The sequence below is a fragment of the Ranitomeya variabilis genome, chromosome 5, assembly GCF_051348905.1.
Source record: "Ranitomeya variabilis isolate aRanVar5 chromosome 5, aRanVar5.hap1, whole genome shotgun sequence".
Lineage (NCBI taxonomy): Eukaryota > Metazoa > Chordata > Amphibia > Anura > Dendrobatidae > Ranitomeya > Ranitomeya variabilis.
Genome location: NC_135236.1, coordinates 229,925,009 through 229,947,839, shown reverse-complemented (window position 1 = coordinate 229,947,839; position 22,831 = coordinate 229,925,009). Strand labels below are relative to the sequence as shown.

At 41.8% G+C, this 22,831-nt stretch overlaps 1 protein-coding gene across 1 annotated transcript in view; it reads left to right on the top strand.

Moving 5' to 3' along the window:
• The window catches only part of MAPDA (N6-Methyl-AMP deaminase), a 56,343-nt gene that overhangs the window by 6,000 nt on the left and 27,512 nt on the right, over positions 1-22,831 (top strand). Inside the window, exons 2-6 of the mRNA XM_077263874.1 lie at positions 7,147-7,277; positions 10,045-10,105; positions 14,304-14,388; positions 14,550-14,631; positions 14,816-14,942. Of these exons, the coding sequence (XP_077119989.1) occupies positions 7,147-7,277; positions 10,045-10,105; positions 14,304-14,388; positions 14,550-14,631; positions 14,816-14,942 (486 nt within the window). The remainder of the gene's footprint in view (positions 1-7,146; positions 7,278-10,044; positions 10,106-14,303; positions 14,389-14,549; positions 14,632-14,815; positions 14,943-22,831) is intronic.

The window sequence follows — 22,831 nt, the reverse complement described above, 5'->3', positions numbered from 1 at the left end:
TTGTTGTTTAAATTGGTGTGTGCTTCACATATTATATTTGTCAATTAAGGGAAAAAAAGAGATCATAACTTATTATACCAGTGCAGATGAGTCATTCATCGTGGAAAAAGCCAAAGTGATTCTACAGGGTAGGCTAGATTAAACATCTATTAGCCAAAACTACCGTAGGTTAAAAAAAAAAATCCATATTAATTTATTTACAATACAAGTTAATAGGCTCAAAAGACGAATCTTTTTGAGAGTTTTACCAGTGTATTTGTTTAGGAAAAGCGACTGTGGTTTCATCTTTGTGGAATGGCAGTTTCTCGTCACTTTCAATCTGCTTTGAAAGCAATGTGCGAAAGTGGCAATGCCCATTTGTCTAATTCATGAGATGACAAGGACGTCCGGGTAGAGAAGAATTAGGGTATTGGAATTTCCATTCCCAATCTGTTTTGGAACCTAAGCCACTGCCCGATTGGCAGCTTTCACACTCTGCCAAGTGCTTGTGTATGGACCCTGGGGAGATGGTTGTCTCGTGTATGGAGTCGCTGGGGAGATGGTTGTCTCGTGAATTGAGACCCTGGGGAGGTGGTTGTCTCATGAATGGAGACCCTGGGGAGATGGTTGTCTCGTGAATGGAGACCCTGGGGAGATGGTTGTCTCGTGAATGGAGACCCTGGGGAGATGGTTGTCTCGTGAATGGAGACCCTGGGGAGATGGTTGTCTCGTGAATGGAGACCCTGGGGAGATGGTTGTCTCGTGAATGGAGACCCTGGGGAGATGGTTGTCTCGTGAATGGAGACCCTGGGGAGATGGTTGTCTCGTGAATGGAGACCCTGGGGAGATGGTTGTCTCGTGAATGGAGACCCTGGGGAGATGGTTGTCTCGTGAATGGAGACCCTGGGGAGATGGTTGTCTCGTGAATGGAGACACTGGGGAGATGGTTGTCTCGTGTATGGCCAGCTTTAGCCTGTAAGCCTCTGTGAACACAACATGAGGTAACATGAGGCAAGTGGTGTACATACATGACCTAAACTCTAAGTGCAGATGGTCTACTGATAACATGAGTGTTCTCCCTGATACTGGAGGCCCCATGGTTTGGTTAGAAAAAAGTGTCAATACCTACAGTAGTATAATTAAATATTAATATCATAATCTAAATTATTATTCTTCAAACTTATCCTTTCTAGTGTTGACTGCCATACTCAGACAGCCAATTTCATTAGTTGCTGTCAGAACATGATGTTTGGAGGGTTCAAATAATAATTGTACGTGTCTGTATATATAAATATATATGGTCGAGTCGCCAGAAGAAAGCCATTACTGCGCAAATGCCACAAAAGTATCTCACCTCCAATATGCATATCAGCACAGAGACCATCCTCAAAACTTCTGGTACAAGGTAATTTGGAGTGATGAGACCAAAATTAAAGTTTTTGGCCACAACCATAAACGTTACATTTGGAGAGGTCAACAAGGTCTATGATGAAAGGAACACCATTCCTACTGTAAAACCCAGAGGTGGATCGCTGATGTTTTTTGGGATGTGTGAGCTACAAAGGCACAGGAAACTCGGTCAAAGTTGAAGGAAAGATGAATGCAGCACGTTATCAGCAAATACTGGAGGCAAATTTGCCCTCATCAGCCCAGAAGCTGCGCATGAGATGTACTTGGACATTCCAGCATGACAACGATCCAAAACACAAGGCCAAGTCGACCTGTCATGGTCTACAGCAGAACAAAGTGAAGTTTCTGGAGTGGCCATCTCAGTCTCCTGACCTCAATATCATTCAGCCACTCTGGGGAGATCTCAAGCGTTCAGTAATGCTAGCCAGCCCAGAAATTTACAGGAACTGGAGGCTTTTTATCAAGAAGAGTGGGCAGCTTTACCATCTGAGAAAATAAAGACCCTCATCCACAACACAACTTCCACAAAAGACTTCAAGCTGTTATTTATGTTAAAGGGGGCAATACACGGTATAAAGAAATGGGGTATGTGAACTTTTGATTGGGGTCTTTTGGATGCTTTGGGTTGTCATTATGATTTAAAAAGAGAAAACACAGTAGTTTGACAATAAATGGCTTCACCCAACCACTAACCATGAGTGGAGAGAAAGTGTTGGTGTTATTCATATTCTCTGAAAAAAGGCCAAGAAATCAAAAATTCTGCTGGGGTATGTAAACTTTTGAGCGCAAATGTGTATGTGTGTGTGTGTGTATGTGTATGTGTATGTATGTATGTGTGTGTGTGTATATGTATGTATGTATATGTATATATATATATATATATATATATATATATATATATATATATATATATATATATATATATATATATAGTAGCGTTTCACCCGCTACGGGTCTAGGGGACACTCACTTAGGTGCGGCGGATGACACTCAGGAGACACGTTTCCTTAAAAGTTCACAGGGTTTATTGCTCCATAAACCACATTGCAAGAGGAACAACAGGTAAACAGTCTTACGTCAGACAGGTGATTCCCCAATGTCCATAGTAGAGCTCTGCTCTCTCACGTCTGTGGGCTCACAGACCGTGCTATGTCCAGCACGTAGGCTCTCCAGCCTAAAGATGGTCTCCGTGTGTTGTTCAGGACGTCTGTCCCCACGTGGAACCGTCCAACACACAGGCCACTCTGCAGTGTCCAGCCAGGACACCTGGAAGTGTGTCCACCCTGACACACACCCACACACTCACTCCATGTGCTACACACACCTCTTTACATAGGTGTAACCACACCCAGGTACCTGTCACATGGCTAGTCAGGTAAGCGTGACATCACCACAGGTCCTTACACACAAAACCATCTTACGTGTTCAGACACGCCTCTTTGGGTGGGTTTGTAGGTGACTGAACCCACCTATCTCTCCAATCACCTGGAAGCCTCCCAACATAAACAAATCCCTCAGCAGTAGATCTGCTTGAGCAAAACATACCCAGGCTTCCATCACAGGGCCCCCCACCTCTGCGATACATACCATCCATCAATCACATGACCAGTCGCTATGCCACAAAATATATATATATATATATATATATATATATATATATATATATATATACGGCGTGTGTGTGTGTATGTATATGTATATATACAGTTAGGTCCATATATATTTGGACAGAGACAACATTTTTCTTATTTTGGTTATAGACATTACCACAATGAATTTTAAACAAAACAATTCAGATGCAGTTGAAGTTCAGACTTTCAGCTTTCATTTAAGGGTATCCACATTAAAATTGGATGAAGGGTTTAGGAGTTTCAGCTCCTTAACATGTGCCACCCTGTTTTTAAAGGGACCAAAAGTAATTGGACAGATTCAATAATTGTAAATAAAATGTTCATTTTTAGTACTTGGTTGAAAACCCTTTGTTGGCAATGACTGCCTGAAGTCTTGAACTCATGGACATCACCAGACGCTGTGTTTCCTCCTTTTTGATGCTCTGCCAGGCCTTCACTGCGGTGGTTTTCAGTTGCTGTTTGTTTGTGGCCTTTCTGTCTGAAGTTTAGTCTTTAACAAGTGAAATGCTGCTCAATTGGGTTGAGATCAGATGACTGACTTGGCCATTCCGGAATTTTCCACTTCTTTGCTTTAATAAACTCCTGGGTTTCTTTGGCTTTATGTTTTGGGTCATTGTCCATCTGTAGTATGAAACGACGACCAATCAGTTTGGCTGCATTTGGCTGGATCTGAGCACACAGTATGGCTCTGAATACCTCAGAATTCATTCGGCTGCTTCTGTCCTGTGTCACATCATCAATAAACACTAGTGACCCAGTGCCACTGGCAGCCATACATGCCCAAGCCATCACATTGCCTCCGCCGGGTTTTACAGATGATGTGGTATGCTTTGGATCATGAGCTGTACCACACCTTCGCCATACTTTTCTCTTTCCATCATTCTGGTAGAGGTTGATCTTGGTTTCATCTGTCCAAAAAATGTTCTTCCAGAACTGTGCTGGCTTTTTTAGATGTTTTTTAGCAAAGTCCAGTCTAGCCTTTTTATTCTTGATGTTTATGAGTGGCTTGCACCGTGCAGTGAACCCTCTGTATTTACTTTCATGCAGTCTTCTCTTTATGGTAGATTTGGATATTGATACGCCGACTTCCTGGAGAGTGCTGTTCACTTGGTTGGCTGTTGTGAAGGGGTTTCTCTTCACCATGGAGATTATTCTGCGATCATCCACCGCTGTTGTCTTCCGTGGGCGCCCAGGTCTTTTTGCATTGATGAGTTTACCAGTGCTTTCTTTCTTTCTCAGGATATACCAAACTGTAGATTTTGCCACTCCTAATATTGTAGCAATTTCTCGGAAGGGTTTTTTCTGTTTTCGCAGCTTAAGGATGGCTTGTTTCACCTGCATGGAGAGCTCCTTTGACCGCATGTTTACTTCACAGCAAAACCTTCCAAATGCAAGCACCACACTTCAAATCAACTCCAGACCTTTTATCTGCTTAATTGAGAATGACATAACGAAGGGATTACCCACACCTGTCCATGAAATAGCCTTGGAGTCAATTGTCCAATTACTTTTGGTCCCTTTAAAAACAGGGTGGCACATGTTAAGGAGCTGAAACTCCTAAACCCTTCATCCAATTTTAATGTGGATACCCTCAAATGAAAGCTGAAAGTCTGAACTTCAACTGCATCTGAATTGTTTTGTTTAAAATTCATTGTGGTAATGTCTATAACCAAAATAAGAAAAATGTTGTCTCTGTCCAAATATATATGGACCTAACTGTGTATATATATATATATATATATATATATATATATATATATATATATATATATATATATATATATATATATATATATATATATATATATATATATATATATATATATATATATATATATATATATATATACACACTTCCCAAAAAAATAAAGGGAACACTTAAACAACAGAATATAGCTCCAAGTGAATCAAACTTCCGTGAAATCAAACTGTCCACTTAGGACGCATCACTGTTTGACAATCAATTTCACATGCTGTTGTGCAAATGGAATAGATAACAGATGGAAATTATTGGCAATTATCAAGACCCACTCCAAGGAGGGGTTCTGCAGGTGGGGACCACAGACCACATCCCAGTACCAATGCTTTCTTGCTGGTGTTTTAGTCACTTTTGAATGCTGGTTGTGCTTTCACACTCGTGGTAGCATGAGACGGACTCTACAACCCACACAAGTGGCTCAGGTAGTACAGCTCATCCAGGATGGCACATCAATTCGAGCTGTGGCAAGAAGAAGGTTTGCTGTGTCTGTCAGCGTAGTGTCCAGAAGCTGGAGGCGTTTCCAGGAGGCAGGCCAGTACACCAGGAGACATGGAGGGGGCCATAGGAGGGCAACAACCCAGCAGCAGGACTGCTACATCAGCCTTGTGCAAGGAGGAACAGGAGAACTGCCAGAGCCCTGCAAAATTACCTCCAGCAGGCTACAAATGTGCATGTGTCTGCACAAACGGTTAGAAACCGACTCCATGAGGATGGTCTGAGTGCCCGATGTCCAGAGAGGGGGGTGTGCTCACAGCCCAACACCGCGCAGGATGCTTGGCATTTTCCACAGAACACCAGGATTGGCAAATTTGCCACTGGCGCTCTGTGTTCTTCACAGATGAAAGCAGGTTTACACTGAGCACATGTGACAGACATGACAGAGTCTGGAGACACCGTGGAGAGCGATCTGCTGTCTGCAACATCCTTCAGCATGACCGGTTTGGCAGTGGGTCAGTAATGGTGTGGGGTGGCATTTCTTTAGAGGGCCGCACAGCCCTCCATGTGCTCGCCAGAGGTAGCCTGACTGCCATTAGGTAATGAGATGAGATCCTCAGATCCCTTGTGAGACCATATGCTGATGTGGTTGGCCCTGGGTTCCTCCTAATGCAGGACAATGCCAGACCTCATGTGGCTGGAGTGTGTCAGCAGTTCCTGCAGGATGAAGGCATTGAAGCTATGGACTGGCCCGCCCGTTCCCCAGACCTGAATCCGATTGAACACATCTGGGACATCATGTCTCGCACCATCCACCAACGTCACGTTGCACCACAGACTGTCTAGGAGGTGGCGGATGCTTTAGTCCAGGTCTGGGAGGAGATCCCTCAGGAGACCATCCACCGCCTCATCAGGAGCATGCCCAGGCGTTGTAGGGAGGTTATACAGGCATGTGGAGGCCACACACACTACAGACCATCATTTCCTTGTCTTGAGGCATTTCCACTGAAGATGGATCAGCCTGTAACTTCATTTTCCACTTAGATTTCGAGCATCATTCTAACTCCAGACCTCCGATGGATATTAGTTGTGATTTAAGTTGATCATTTTTAGGTTTTACTGTTCTCAACACATTCCACTATGTAATGAATAAAGATTTACAACTGGAATATTTCTTTCAGTGATATCTAGGATGTGAGATTTTAGCGTTCCATTTATTTTTTGAGCAGTGTGTATATGTATATACATATATATGGGTATGTACAGTATATGTGTGTGTGTGTGTGTGTGTGTGTGTGTGTGTGTGTGTGTGTGTGTGTGTGTGTATATATTTCAATGTAAAGGTATGAAGCACATTTAAAAATTCTCATCTATTTTTCGTATCCATATTATTATAAAATAACAGGCATAGAAAACTGCGCTGAGATATCCTTACCCAACATATATTGCCAAAGGGTCAGTACTGTTTTTGTTTTTATGGATAACTGTACAAAGCCAAAACATTTTGTAATGTAATATGAACCAATAAACGTTCATCACCAATCATCAGTTTGCAGCCACCGTCACAAGAACCAGGAGGGTGGGAGGTTGGCGCTGTCTCGGGTAGATGGGGCCTATCTGGTTCCATTAAGGTGACCATATTTTATGGGTAATAAAACCAATGCTTGTAGTGCTATTTTCCCATCAAATGCTCCTTTGTGATTCATTCTGTCAGGCACTATACAGTTGGTCCAGCAGAGTTGTGTGAGTTACGTCATAGCTGTAAGCCACAGAACGTAAGTCAGTATGTGCATTTATTTGGGGTAACAATCACATATATGTGAAGGAGTTTTCAATCACTGAATATTTCTAGAATACAGAGGAAAATCAACAAATTCAATTGGTGTTCACAATATAGTATGATAATTGGTATTACTGGGTTGCCTCTTCTAGGAGCTGCATGCCCACCTGAATGGCTCCATAAGTTCTGCCACCATGAAAAAGCTCATGGGACAAAAACCTCATCTTCAAATTCAGAATGGAATGACGATGATAGACAAAGGACAGAAGAGGAGTCTAGAAGAGTAAGTATCTGATCCCATCTCTGGGCATTGACACGTTGTTATATTTCGCTGTTTGACGTAATCAGTTGAGTACGACTTGCTGAGAGGTATCTGCAGCCACCCCTCCGCTTACAGCAGCCATGAGAGGAGGGTCAGGGACCGTGTGTGCCGCGTGTACTTCTTACCATGATGCTCTTCCTAAACAATTCTGGAGCACCTTCTCTTTAGACTCGTATAATTGCATTGTGCCATTTCTCTGTTATTAATCCTAAAAATGGTTGCATGTACTGAAAACTGAGTGTCACCAGTTGGGTTTGTGTCGCTTACAGTTTGACATTGCCCAATAAATGTTGCCAGTGTAGTGACGCATCCCTTGATAAAGGTTTGGTAGCGTCCAGTCAATTTATTCATTCATTTTTAGGAGGAATAGCTGGAGTACAGTACAATGCAGAGTTCTTAGAAAAGACGATCCAGAATTGTTATTTCCTAGAGAAAGCCATCATTTACTAAAAGACAGAGGTCAGGAGAGGTGACAGGCATTGCTGTGGAGCCTGAGTCGTGGAGTCGGAGTTGGTGTTTATAAAAATGACCAAATTCGACTCCTAAAATGTATAATAAATTGGGTACAGTAATACAGTGCAGGATGTGCTGAATAGTTTCCATAAGAATTTGAGAAAGTTATGAAATGTCCTATATTTATAAGATATTTCATAACTTTCCCAACTATTCCTGAACTAAGGATCTTGGCTTTTAGTGGAGATGAATCTGTGCTGCACTTTATGGACATGCTCAGTAGTGACCAGTGCTGTGGGGTTGGTGTCGTGGAGTCAGTCCAAGTCACGGAAATTGAGGAGTCTGATTTGGAGGTTTGGCTTACCGACTCCGCAGCCCTGGTGACAGGTCCCTTTTAATGGCTAATAGAAATGGTGCATGTAATGCTTAGTTGAATGGGTTCTCTAACACCAATGTCACTTTATTAATTACAACTGAGCCATATTCTCCCCCAATAATTCTAGCTTCTCAGCTAGTGCTAGATCGTCCTGACCGTGCCAATCAGTGACTCTCCCTCTCCTCTCAGCTCCATTGTACCAGTGATGACACAGTGGTAGAGCTTACAGAGTGACCATAATCAATTTCTCCTAATCCTTTTACCAAGGCAGGTGAGATCAAGGGCCAGGCAAGTAGATGATGGCCAGCTTTCTTCATGGACTTTACTGGGCATGTGGGTCTAAATGACATTGTTACGTGCACAGTATGATTGGATGTGAAGAAAGGCCTCCTATAGTAGTAGTGAAGAGGGGGAATGGACGAATGAATGAGAGAGAACATACTGAGCATGTGTCAGAACAAACAACCAACACATGCTCCGTAAAAGGGAAAGCAAGTCCAGCCCCTGAAGCAGATGTCATTGATTAGCTTCTGAATGGGCATGAGCCAGTGGAAAGGACAGCAGGACTAGCCCATGGAGTGATCATCAGTGATGACATTTTGTTTTAGATCCCCTCTGTGCATGCTGGGAGTTTTAAACAGAACCTCAGTAGAAGTTAAAAAAGAAGAAATAGACAGAGTAAATCTGATGTAAATTAGAGGAATCCTTAGTTTTATTAGATGAGGAATTAGAGTAAGATATTGTACAACCCCTATAATTCTATGCTGTCTAGAGTATATTGCCAACAGGTTTGTAGGTTTATATACTGTACATCTATCAGCACCGAGTGCATCTAAGGCCATGTTCATATGTAGCGTAAATACTCTTGGTTGGTTTTTTTCTGCTGCGTTTAAGTGTCTGCAAAGTGGATGTGATTACTTGAGAACTCCCATACCCCTGTACAGTACGTTTAATGTTTCCATTGAACTGTGCACATTTTTCTCTATAGGCTTCTGTGGAGAGCCAAAACAAACTAAAAGATAAATGTGTGTTTTTATATGTGTTTAAGTGCAGAGTCTCAACATTTCTGCACTAAAAAAATGCATAAAAACATAGCTTTAAATCGACACCCAAACCGCATCAAATTAAAGGGAGTATGCATCACAAAGTCACAATAATCAGAAGATTGTTATTACATATTTTAGCTCCGACACATGCGGATAAAAATCAGCTGGAAAAAAACGCAGCATGTACCCTAAATCAGAACACGGCCTAAGTGTTTACCTGCTGAATGCGATTGTTCCTGCTTGATGAGCTGGATAATGTGTATTTCTAGAAGAATCCTAGATGAGGTCCAATGAGGCGGATTCATCAAGAGTCTCTGAAAGAAAATTTAGTTTTTTTGTTTGTTTGTTTTTTGTTCCATAGAAACTAATCACAGCACAGCTTTCATTTTCCCAAAGCAGTTTAAAAAAAATAGTTTTTCTTTTTGACACTTTTGATAAATGACACTCAGTATCTCCATTAGGCTAAGTTCACACGGTCAGTATTTAGTCAGTATTTTACATCAGTATTTGTAAGGCAAAACCAGGAGAAGGTGATAAATACAGAAGTGGTGCATATGTTTCCATTACACTTTTCTTCTGATTGTTCCACTCCTGATTTTGGCTTACAAAACCTTGCACATGTGAACGTGGCCTTTGTCAGTATGTGTACATCAGGTTATATTTTATTTAATAGTCTACTGAAATCTAGGAATAAACTATGCGTTCACAATGGTGGCGTTTTTGTTTTTCATTTTCCAGCGGTTTCTGGTATTTTTAGCTTCTGTTGTGTTGCATTGTTTTCACACCTATTACAGATATGTTACTACAAGTGATCATCTGTCTTCTGTCCCTGATCTCATCTCATTAATTCTAGGTGTTTTCAAATGTTCCGAATAATTCACCAGATTACAGATACAGCAGAAGACATATTACTGGCAAGTACCATTTTGTTAATAGGTTCGCTGGTAATACATAAATTGTTCGTTACCCTGCCAGGGTGGGCATTAGTTTCTGCCGTGTGGCTGATATTCACCACTTAGGCTTAGTAGTATATGCATGGAACCTACTAACTGTGGAGCGCTGCCGCAACTAACTGTAATTACATATTATAATGTATTCTCTGGTCACGTGACCAAATCTAGGGATTAAGTATGAGGCTAAACCAACAGCAAATATTAAAGCCGACAAGGTAAGGAAAATAGTCATAGTATATATCAAAAAACTTTATTGGTAAAAATAGGGAGATAGATACAGCAGTTGAAAAGGGCGACATACCCAGCAGTAGGGGAAATCACGTGCATATTATGACATAAGGGGTAATCTAAGGGCAGTGCAATAAAGGTACACTAGCGAGGAATACGGACGAGTGCTATGCATAGCACTCGGACCAGTATTCCTCTATGGGGCAGCTCATATCACCGTATTTTTTTCTTGGCCGTATTGTACGTGCGATTGAAATTGCAGCATGCTGTGATTGTCACTGACACTCGGCCGAGTCTCAGCTCACTCGCACCCATATAAGCCTATGGTGCAAGTGAGACAACGCACATCACTAGGATATCATCCGCGTAATGTGCAATATACGCTGACCCCAGCAATGGAGGAGATGGAGAAATTCATTTCTCCGCCTCCTCCGCAGCTGTGCTCTGATCCTCTGTGCGCCTCACACTCCGCTCCTGCTCGCAGCAGAGCAGGAGCCGAGGGTCATTAGCATATCGCTCTCATATCGGATGCCATACGCTCGTCTGACCTCGGCCTAAGATTAAAATGCACAATTGTATCAATGAAGTATAAGTATATTAAGCACAAACCCATCAAAGGTCCCTATGGCTGCTAGCAATATGGCTGCTAGCAATATCTGGTATTTTTTGCAGCGCTGACGTCACGGAGACAGCCAATGATTGAGCTCAGTGGTCCTGCCCAACCTCACTGATTGGCTGCAATGCTGTCGGGGGACAGGTTTCAGTTAATATACCATAAACAAAAGAAGAAAGAAGTATGCGGTACAATGGGATCACCATTTTATATTAACTTTGTTACAAATAAAGAAAGGGACAAATCAAGACATAAATATTAAAAATATATTAAAAAGCCAATAGGCTACATAGATACAAAATAGGTGTGTCTAAATGGGACAAACGCCTAAACTCATCTGCCTACTGATGACAACCACAGTATACCCAAAATATTAATGTCCAACGAAAGTGAATAAATAAATGACATATCTACTATTCCTAAGTAACTGAATAAATGGTTAATTGTAGTAGAACACCACCTCTGGAACCGATATCATGCATTTGATATACAATTCAGAGACATGCAAGTATTTTATCCGAATAAGAACCATGATGGCCACTACTGCAATATACAAGCTAAGCTTAGGACTAAATATAAAAAGGACCCGTGAATGAGGCAAGAAAATACAGGTCCTTCTCAAAAAATTAGCATATAGTGTTAAATTTCATTATTTACCATAATGTAATGATTACAATTAAACTTTCATATATTATAGATTCATTATCCACCAACTGAAATTTGTCAGGTCTTTTCTTGTTTTAATACTGATGATTTTGGCCTACAACTCCTGATAACACAAAAAACCTGTCTCAATAAATTAGCATATTTCACCCGTCCAATCAAATAAAAGTGTTTTTTAATAACAAACAAAAAACCATCAAATAATAATGTTCAGTTATGCACTCAATACTTGGTCGGGAATACTTTGGCAGAAATGACTGCTTCAATGCGGCGTGGCATGGAGGCAATCAGCCTGTGACACTGCTGAGATGTTATGGAGGCCCAGGATGCTTCAATAGCGGCCTTAAGCTCATCCAGAGTGTTGGGTCTTGCGTCTCTCAACTTTCTCTTCACAATATCCCACAGATTCTCTATGGGGTTCAGGTCAGGAGAGTTGGCAGGCCAATTGAGCACAGTAATACCATGGTCAGTAAACCATTTACCAGTGGTTTTGGCACTGTGAGCAGGTGCCAGGTCGTGCTGAAAAATGAAATCTTCATCTCCATAAAGCATTTCAGCCGATGGAAGCATGAAGTGCTCCAAAATCTCCTGATAGCTAGCTGCATTGACCCTGCCCTTGATGAAACACAGTGGACCAACACCAGCAGCTGACATGGCACCCCACACCATCACTGACTGTGGGTACTTGACACTGGACTTCAGGCATTTTGGCATTTCCTTCTCCCCAGTCTTCCTCCAGACTCTGGCACCTTGATTTCCGAATGACATGCAAAATTTGCTTTCATCAGAAAAAAGTACTTGGGACCACTTAGCAACAGTCCAGTGCTGCTTCTCTGTAGCCCAGGTCAGGCGCTTCTGCCGCTGTTTATGGTTCAAAAGTGGCTTTACCTGGGGAATGCGGCACCTGTAGCCCATTTCCTGCACACGCCTGTGCACGGTGGCTCTGGATGTTTCCACACCAGACTCAGTCCACTGCTTCCTCAGGTTCCCCAAGGTCTGGAATCGGTCCTTCTCCACAATCTTCCTCAGGGTCCGGTCACCTCTTCTCGTTGTACAGCGTTTTCTGCCACATTGTTTCCTTCCAACAGACTTACCATTGAGGTGCCTTGATACAGCACTCTGGGAACAGCCTATTTGTTGAGAAATTTCTTTCTGGGTCTTACCCTCTTGCTTGAGGGTGTCAATGATGGCCTTCTTGACATCTGTCAGGTTGCTAGTCTTACCCATGATGGGGGTTTTGAGTAATGAACCAGGCAGGGAGTTTTTAAAAGCCTCAGGTATCTTTTGCATGTGTTTAGAGTTAATTAGTTGATTCAGAAGATTAGGGTAATAGGTCGTTTAGAGAACCTTTTCTTGATATGCTAATTTATTGAGACAGGTTTTTTGGGTTATCAGGAGTTGTAGGCCAAAATCATCAGTATTAAAACAAGAAAAGACCTGACAAATTTCAGTTGGTGGATAATGAATCTATAATATATGAAAGTTTAATTGTAATCATTACATTATGGTAAATAATGAAATTTAACACTATATGCTAATTTTTTGAGAAGGACCTGTAGATGAGGAAGAAACCCCACGCGTATCGCCACCTGCTCAGTGGCTTCCTCAGGGGTAAAGTGAAAGCACAGAGTTTTACAATAACATCGAATTTCTGAAATCTCATTGACACGTTGCATTTTTTTCTTTGCATTTTTGGACCTGTAGGGCATTTAAAAAATAAATAAAAAAGACAACATATCAATTTTTCATCTTTTTAATGCAGTTTTTCCTTCTTTAGATTAAAATTCATTAGTTGCAAAGATGTATAAAAACCCACACAAAAAAACTAATTGTGAACATACCCTTAATTTTACGGATATACTTAAAAAAAATAACTGTACCCAGTGGTCCATTTGGCTGCACTTTCACTTGTTTCAACATGTAGAGAGCTTCCTCCTTGTCACGTTGTCAAGTGGTTAAAGGGGGCTGACTGTCTGGCTTCTTACAGTAGCTAAGCCAACCCCCATCGTCACATCTCCATAGACATAGTAGTAGCTTATTCCAGCTTTGACATTTTAAAAAAATGTTAGTTAACTGCAGAACTCATTTAATACCTTAATATTCAATACAGTCCTGTTCAATTAAGCACATATATTGATAAAATGCTCATCATATTGCAAATTGTGCAATTTTTACACTCTGGCCATTTTAGACTCATACATCCTATTCTTTAGAAAAGACTTTTCAGACGCCTCGTAATCATCAGAGGCATGATTACAATGACTGTAATAGCTCTTACACACCTGATAACGCAGAATCCACCAATCACATTAGGAGATGTCCCAGCTCCTTCTTCTCCCCATTTTTTCACAATCACCCTTGCACATGCTTATTAGATGATTTGATGCAAAAGATAAGGTCTGCGTCAGTGTATTGCTGCTAATGTACATGTCCATTTCCTGCATCAGAAGAATGAGTCGGGAATAGCCGCACTGCCCACTATGAAAGTTGCAATATTTCAAGTTTTTAAATAAAAAAAATACTAATCATGATATGAAAAATAAAAAGATGATTAAAATAAATACGTGATTATAAGCAGTATACCTTTTTCTGATGACCCATCCCCTTTAAAATGAGCTTGTCCTGGTTTTACCTGATTACCTGTTATTCATTTAGGTTACAAAGGATGTTATTAAAGAGTTTGCGGCAGATGGTGTCAAATACCTGGAGTTACGGAGCACACCCAGAGAGTCTCCCACAGGTACGATCTTTTGTCACGTTGTCTAGATCATTGTAGGTAATTAATGAAGGATTACATAAATGTTGTGATCACATCATGATCAGAGCAACAGACAGTTATGTTGCCTGCTCCATGTGTTCACCAGGTGGATGAATTCGTGCTATTACTTAATCTCCTTGCAGGGATGACAAAGCGGACATATGTGGAGACTGTGCTTGAAGGGATAAAGCAGTGCAAGGCTGAGGAGGTGGACATCGACGTTAGGTACGCCTCGCCCGGTGGTTTTGCTCTACTACAATTCCTTGTGGCTATTTCCGCTTATCCACAGAACTCACTTTGTTCTGTCACATAAAGAAAGCCGAGGAGTATTTTGTTGGAAAGGGGCTATATTTTCATCATAGAAATTTCTATATAACCTTGTTATTTTTCTGTTTCTCACTTTTTTCAGATTCTTACTAGCAATTGACAGAAGAGGTGGTCCATCAGTTGCAAAAGAAACTGTAAAACTGGCCGAAGAGTTTTTCCATTCTACCAATGACCTTGTTTTAGGCCTGGACCTCAGCGGCGACCCTACCGTGAGTTCAGTGTACTCCATGTGCTGACATTTCCTCTACCTCATGACTGTCCCTAACCAGTTTTACGGATGGTGTTTGTCCGTGCTTGACTAAAGATGTTTTCTGACTTTTTCCAGTTAGCCAACTAATGTAATTTAGGTTTCAATCCTTTTAAAGTGTTCATGATCTCTCCTTGCAGTCAGTTAGCGCAAACTTTTTTGTTTACAGTTAGGGTATGTTCACACAAAGCATTTTTTATTTTTTTTTCCCAACATGAAATAAGTGAATTGGTAGGAAAAACGTTGCATATATTTCACTTTTGTCTAAGTTATTGATGAGGTTGTTGATGCTTTCTTTAAGTGCCATTGTCTTACGCTTCCTCTTCTGAGTGTTCCAATGTAGCACTGGTGGGAGCGGACCCACTGCGCAACGGGCCAGGCTTACCCTGGAGAAGTGTGACTAAGTTACTACTGGTTGTTCACTAGAGTGTTTAATGGTGAGGATAGGCTTGGACGCCTGTAGTCCCCACATATCGCTCCAGGGCAGTCCCCGGATCAGCAGCAGCTGACCGAAGTTTCAGAGACATTAGTACGTGGTACAGGTGGACGGAGGCAAAGACATGGTCAGACAATCCAAGGTCAAGGCAGGCAGCATGGGTTCAATAAATGTAGCCGAGGTCAGGATAAACAGGTTGGCAAAGCGAGTCAGATAGCAGAGGAGACCATACAAGACACCACCTTACAAGAATCTAGATATAGACTGAAACTAGAACCTTAGATCAGGTGAGGAGTGGTGGGAGGAGCTGCCTAATAAATCACCTGCTGATTGAGTTAGGCCAAAGGATCTCACCTCTGCAGGACACCATGGGGTTAAATAACTGCAAATAGTGGCTGAGCCTCCCAACAGGCATGTGGAGACTTACCAGCAGCAGGATGATGCAGCAGTGTTGGAAATGCTACAAGAGGCAGCTCAGCGCGAGAGCCTGCTACTGGGGAGAGCAGAGCGGTGACCGTAGTGAGTGGTGCTGGGCTTCCCGCCTGTGTGAGTCACCGATGTGACGTCTAATATCATTCAATTTTAAAAACGCACCTACGATTTTATGAGGGGAAAAAGCAACATAAAAGCATGTAAACTTTCAATTGCATTTTTTAAGACCCACATTGATTTCAATGGGTAAAAAAATGCAACACAAGCGCTGAAAATATGCTACAATAATTGACATCCTGTTTTGAAAAAAAAAAACGCACTGAAAGCTATAAATCATAAGGAAAAAAAAATGCAACATGGGCATGATATTGTAGCAATCCCGTTTTTTCTGCCCCTGTACAGCGCTGCTATTTTTACGAAGGAAAGTGTGTACAAAAAACCCCACATCAAATATGCTACTTATGAAGAAGTCTCTAAGGACTGAAATTCGGTCTGAATTAGGAGATACTGACCTTGACACAGGTACATGATCAGACCGAAAAGAAAATAAGAAAATGACTAACAATTCTTTTTTTCATTTTAGCAGTTATAATTTCTTAGTCACTGGCAGAGCTGACCTGGGTCTTCTAAGAACCAGCATCTCTGCTGTGCCATGTAGGAACCTGACGATCACTGTTCTGTTCACTACATGGCGCTTATTAAGTACTATATGAGATGAAAAAGAGAAGACAGAAGTTGTGTATAAACCGCCTTTATTTTCTCTCCAGGATCTCTGGCTTTTTATGACAGTAAAGCTTACCTGCTGCTTCTGGGTTGCAGGAGTTTTCATGCAGTAATGTTACTAGAGTCTTGCCGGTCATTAAATTGTCATTATAAATAATTTATAAGATACATTTAATTACCATAGCAACTAACAATCTTTTTTTCTAAGAAAGTAAGCAATATGGAGTTAAAATGGTCACTGTCTTGTTACACTGACAGAAACATGTCCTAGATTAATAACAACAAAAAAGAGGTGCCAATGACTATATGCTGTAAAAGATCCGTCCCTCCATTCATGTGTAGGAAGGCGTACTCCCAGTAATTATTCTGATCTAATAATGGAGGTAAGAAGAGGCTGCTCACACTGCTGTCCACCCTGTCTATCTGAGCTAATACTGTAGATATTAGGGGTGCTGAGATAAGAGGCTGCTCACACTGCTGTCCACCCTGTCTATCTGAGCTAATACTGTAGATATTAGGGGTGCTGAGATAAGAGGCTGCTCACACTGCTGTCCACCCTGTCTATCTGAGGTAATACTGTAGATATTAGGGGTGCTGAGATAAGAGGCTGCTCACACTGCTGTCCACCCTGTCTATCTGAGCTAATACTGTAGATATTAGGGGTGCTGAGATAAGAGGCTGCTCACACTGCTGTCCACCCTGTCTATCTGAGCTAATACTGTAGATATCAGGGGTTCTGTGATAAGAGGCTGCTCACACTGCTGTCCACCCTGTCTATCTGAGCTAATACTGTAGATATTAGGGGTTCTGTGATAAGAGGCTGCTCACACTGCTGTCCATCCTGTCTATCTGAGCTAATACTGTAGATATTAGGGGTGCTGTGATAAGAGGCTGCTCACACTGCTGTCCACCCTGTCTATCTGAGCTAATACTGTAGATATTAGGGGTTCTGTGATAAGAGGCTGCTCACACTGCTGTCCATCCTGTCTATCTGAGCTAATACTGTAGATATTAGGGGTGCTGTGATAAGAGGCTGCTCACACTGCTGTCCACCCTGTCTATCTGAGCTAATACTGTAGATATTAGGGGTTCTGTGATAAGAGGCTGCTCACACTGCTGTCCATCCTGTCTATCTGAGCTAATACTGTAGATATTAGGGGTGCTGTGATAAGAGGCTGAGTATCTGATATACTACAAGCTATACCGGGAGTGCTTAGGTAAGAAGAGGCTGCTTACACTGCTGCCCACCCTTTCTATTTGATATAATTCTGGAGATACCATGGGCACTAAGGTAGGGTCGAGGGCTGTGTCAGCAGCCTCTTCTTGTCTATCAGATCTAATACTGTATATACCATGGATGCAGAGATAAGAAGAGGCTGCTCACACTTCTGTCCAGACTGTTTTTCTGATACAACACTGCAGATACCATGGATGGTGCTCACATTGCTGTCTTTGAGTGACAATACATGGTGTGGATTATCTCCTGGTCATAGCAGTGGAGCTTTCTACTGCACAGGTACCTGTATAGACATTCTCAGACAGGCTTCTGTCAGTGTAACAGGATGGTGGATTATTTAAATTCTATATATATGAATTACTTCCCTAAACAGATTTGATTTTGATTTATTAATGATAAGTATTTAGGATTTTTGTAAAAATTTCCGCAGAACCCCCTTAAGGGTTGATTAAAGGGTTAACCATAAAACCGTGTATAACACATTTGTATAAACAGTTATTATTTTTTTTTTTTCCAACAGCAAGGAAAAAAAAAACCCAAATCTATGATCCAGCACAGAGCCATGTACTCTGTATTCTATGTTGCCCTGAACATAGAAGAGCTTTACAAGAATACATTTTTTGCTTTGAAATGTTACACTTGAGATGTTTGTGATAGATAGTAGCCCATGTAGCCATGTTGTACCTTCTTCCATAACAGAGACCAAATGTATTCTTGAGCTCTTATCCTTGGAGGCCCCTGTTGCCTAGTGTCATAGAAGGACTTCATGACAAAGTGGCCTTATCTCCTATGTACCATCTGGTCCTAGAATGTAGTGTGAGCGAGATAGTATTCACAAAACAAACATCGGCGCTGTATCTTGCATCACAGACCGTGCGTAAAGCACAAGCAGATACAAGCTGTGTTATCAGCATCATGTGAGGGTACATACGTGTGAAATCATATCTATGGTTCTGAACACAAGTATGGCAAAAAAACAAAGCAGAAAAACATAATTACAAGTCTAATATCCAGACCCTATAATTAAAGCAGATTCTTCGTTATTCATACATCATTAAAAATATAGCTTCATGGTTCCAGACATACAACAGTGGGTACGGAAAGTATTCAGACCCCTTTAAATTTTTCACTCTTTGTTTCATTGCACCCATTTGGTAAGTTCACTTTTTTTCTCATTAATGTACACTCTGCACCCCATCTTGACTGAATAAAAAAAACAGAAATGTAGAAATTTTTACATATTTATTAAAAAAGAAAAACTGAAAAATCACATGGTCATAAGTATTCAGATCCTTTGCTCAGACACTCATATTTACTGTATATATTATATATTATACGAGTATAAACCGACCCCCCTAATTTTGCCACAAAAAACTGGGAAAACTTAATGACTCGAGTAAAAGCCTAGGGTGGAAAATGCAGCAGCTACTGGTAATTTTCAAAAATAAAAATAGATACCAATAAAAGTAAAATTAATTGAGACATCAGTAGGTTGTGTTTTTGAATATCCATATTGAATCAGGAGCCCCATATAATGCTCCATACAATTTATGATGGGCCCCATAAGATGCTCCATGTTAAAATATGCCCTATATAGTCCTGCATAAAGGTTAATAATGGCCCCATAAGATGCTCCATACAGACATTTGCCCCATACAATGCTGCACAAATGTTGATTATGACCCCATAAGATGCTCCATACAGACAGTTGCCCCATATAATGCTGCACAAATGTTGATTATGACCCCATAAGATGCTCCATACCAGACTTTTGCCCCATATAATGCTCCACGAATGCTGATTATGGCCCCATAAGATGCTCCATAGAGATATTTGCCCCATATAATGCTGCACATGGCCCCATAGAGATAGTTGCCCCATATAATGCTGCACATGGCCCCATAGAGATAGTTGCCCCATATAATGCTGCACATGGCCCCATAGAGATAATTGCCCCATATAATGTTGCACATGGCCCCATAAGATGCTCCATAGAGATATTTGCCCCATATAATGCTGCACATGGCCCCATACAGATATTTGCCCCATATAATGCTGCACATGGCCCCATACAGATATTTGCCCCATATAATGCTGCACATGGCCCCATAGAGATATTTGCCCCATATAATGCTGCACATGGCCCCATAAGATGCTCCATACAGACATTTGCCCCATATAATGCTGCACATGGCCCCATACAGATATTTGCCCCATTTAATGCTGCACATGGCCCCATAAGATGCTCCATACAGATATTTACCCCATATAATGCTGCACATGGCCCCATAAGATGCTCCATAGAGATATTTGCCCCATATGCTGTTGCTGCAATTAAAAAAAAATAAAAAAATAAAAAAATGACATACTCCCCTCTCGTCGCTCAGGCCCCCGGCACTTGCTATATTCACCAGTCCGGGTTCCACCGACGGCTGCCGCTGCGTCTTCCCCGTCCTCCACACTTCCCGCGTCCTCTGACCTGAGCGTCAATGCAGAGGACGGGGAAGACGCATCGGCGGCCGTCGGTGGAACGGGGAACAGGTGAATATCGCGCACTGCGTTATACTCACATGCTCCTGGTGCGGTGCAGCCCCTGGTTCTCCGGCGCTGGCAGCTTCTTCCTGTATTGAGCGGTCACATGGTACCGCTCATTACAGTAATGAATATGCGGCTCCACCCCTATGGGAGTGGAGTCGGGTCCATATTCATTACTGTAATGAGCGGTACGATGTGACTGCTCACTACAGGAAGAAGCTGCCTGCACCCGGAGAACCAGGGACGTACAGGGACCGCGCCAGGAGCAGATGAGTATAATTAGACAGCTGCTGCTCCCCGTCCCCTGCTGACCCCTGGGTGTGACTCGAGTATAAGCCGAGAGGGGCAATATCAGCCCCAAAAGATGGGCTGAAATTCTCTGCTTATACTTGAGTATATACGGTAAGTCACATGCTGTCCATTTCCTTGTGGTCCTCCTTGAGATGGTTCTACTCCTTCATTGGAGTCCAGCTGTGTTTAATTAAACTGATAGGACTTGATTTGGAAAGGCATTCACATATCTATTAGTGATGAGCGAGTGTACTCGTTGCTTGGGTTTTCCGGAGCACGCCCGGGTGACCTCCGAGTATTTATGACTGCTCAGAGATTTAGTTTTCATTGTGGCAGCTGAATGATTTACAGCTACTAGCCTGCTTGATTACATGTGAGGATTCCCTAGCAACCAGGCAACTCCCACATGTACTCAGCCTGACTAGTAGCTGTAAATCATTCAGCTGAGGTGATGAAAACCTAATCTCCGAACAATAACAAATACTCGGAGGTCACCCAAGTGTGCTCGGGAAAACCCGAGCAACGAGTATGTTCGCTCATCACTAATGTCTGTATAAGACCTCACAGCTCACAGTGCATGTCAGACCAAATGAGAATCATTAAGTCAAATGAACTGGCCAAGGAGCTCAGAGACAGAATTGTGGCAAGGCACAGATCTGGCCAAGGTTACAACAGAATTTCTGCAGTATTCAAGGTTCCTGAGAGCACAGGGGCCTCCATAATCCTTAAATGGAAGAATTTTGGCACCACCAGAAGTCTTCCTAGACCTGGCCGACCAGCCAAACTGAGCAATTGTGGGTGAAGAGCCTTGGTGAGAGAGGTAAAGAAGAACCCCAAGACTGTGGCTGAGCTCCAGAGATGCAGTAGAGAGATGGGAGAAAGTTCCACAAAGTCAACTATCACTGCAGCCCTCCACCAGTCAGGCTTTTTTGGCAGAGTGGCCCGACGGAAGCCTCTCCTCAATGCAAGACATATGAAAGCCCCCATAGAGTTTGCTAAAAAACACATGAAGGACTCAGACTATGAGAAATAAGATTCTCTGGTCTGAGGAGACAGACATTTTTGGTAATAATTCTAAGCGTATGTGTGTAGAAAACCAGGCACTGCTCATCACCTGCCCAATTCAATCCCAACAGTGAAACATGGTGGCAGCATCATGCTATGGGGGTGGTTTTCAGCTGTAGGGACAGGACGACTGGTTGTCATTGAAAGAAACATGAATGCGGCCAAGTACAGAGATATCCTGGATGAAAACCTCTTCCAGAGTGCTCTGGACCTCAAACTTGGCCAAAGGTTCACCTTCCAATAAGACAATGACCCTAAGCACACAGCTAAAATAATAAAGGAGTGTCTTCAGAACAACTCTGTGACCATTCTTGATTGGTCCAGCCAAAGCCCTGACCTAAACTCAATTGAGCATCTCTGGAGAGACCTGAAAATGGCTGTTCACCATCCAACCTGACGGAACTGGAGAGGATCTGCAAGGAAGAATGGCAGAGGATCCCCAAATCCTGGTGTGAAAAACTTGTTGCATCATTCCCAAGGAGACTCATGGCTGTACTAGCTCAAAAGGTGCTTATATTCAATACTGAGCAAAGGGTCTGAATACTTATGACCCTGTGATATTTCAGTTTTTCTTTTTTAATAAATTTGCAAACACTTCTATATTTCTTGTTTTTTTTTCATTCAAGATGGAGTGCAGAGTGTGCATTAATGAGAAAAAAAATGAACTTTTTTGAATTTACCAAATGGATGAAACAAAGAGTGAAAAATGTAAAGGGGTCTGAATACTTTCCGTACCCACTGTGTGTGTGTGTAACGCCAACATGGTTCAAACTAATACAGGTCACTGTTTAACAATAAAGGAAGCGTACCACAGTGTGGGGCAAAACCAATATATGGGAGTTTAGGGATAAACCAAATACCAACAGAAATGAAACTACCCAACTACATTAAAAAATTCCATCTTTATTAGGTAAAGTACAATAAAAGCATACAATTAAAAAGCTGAAATAAAGCGGGTATTTTTCAGAGAGAAGTGGTAATCAATCATATATACATAATGAAAGCGAGAATATAACAAGACTAATATAAATAAATATATATATATATATATATATATACTGACATAGAATTTTACAAAGTGCATGTCCAGAATATATCAGGAGATGGTTACAATAACCAAGCAATACAGCAA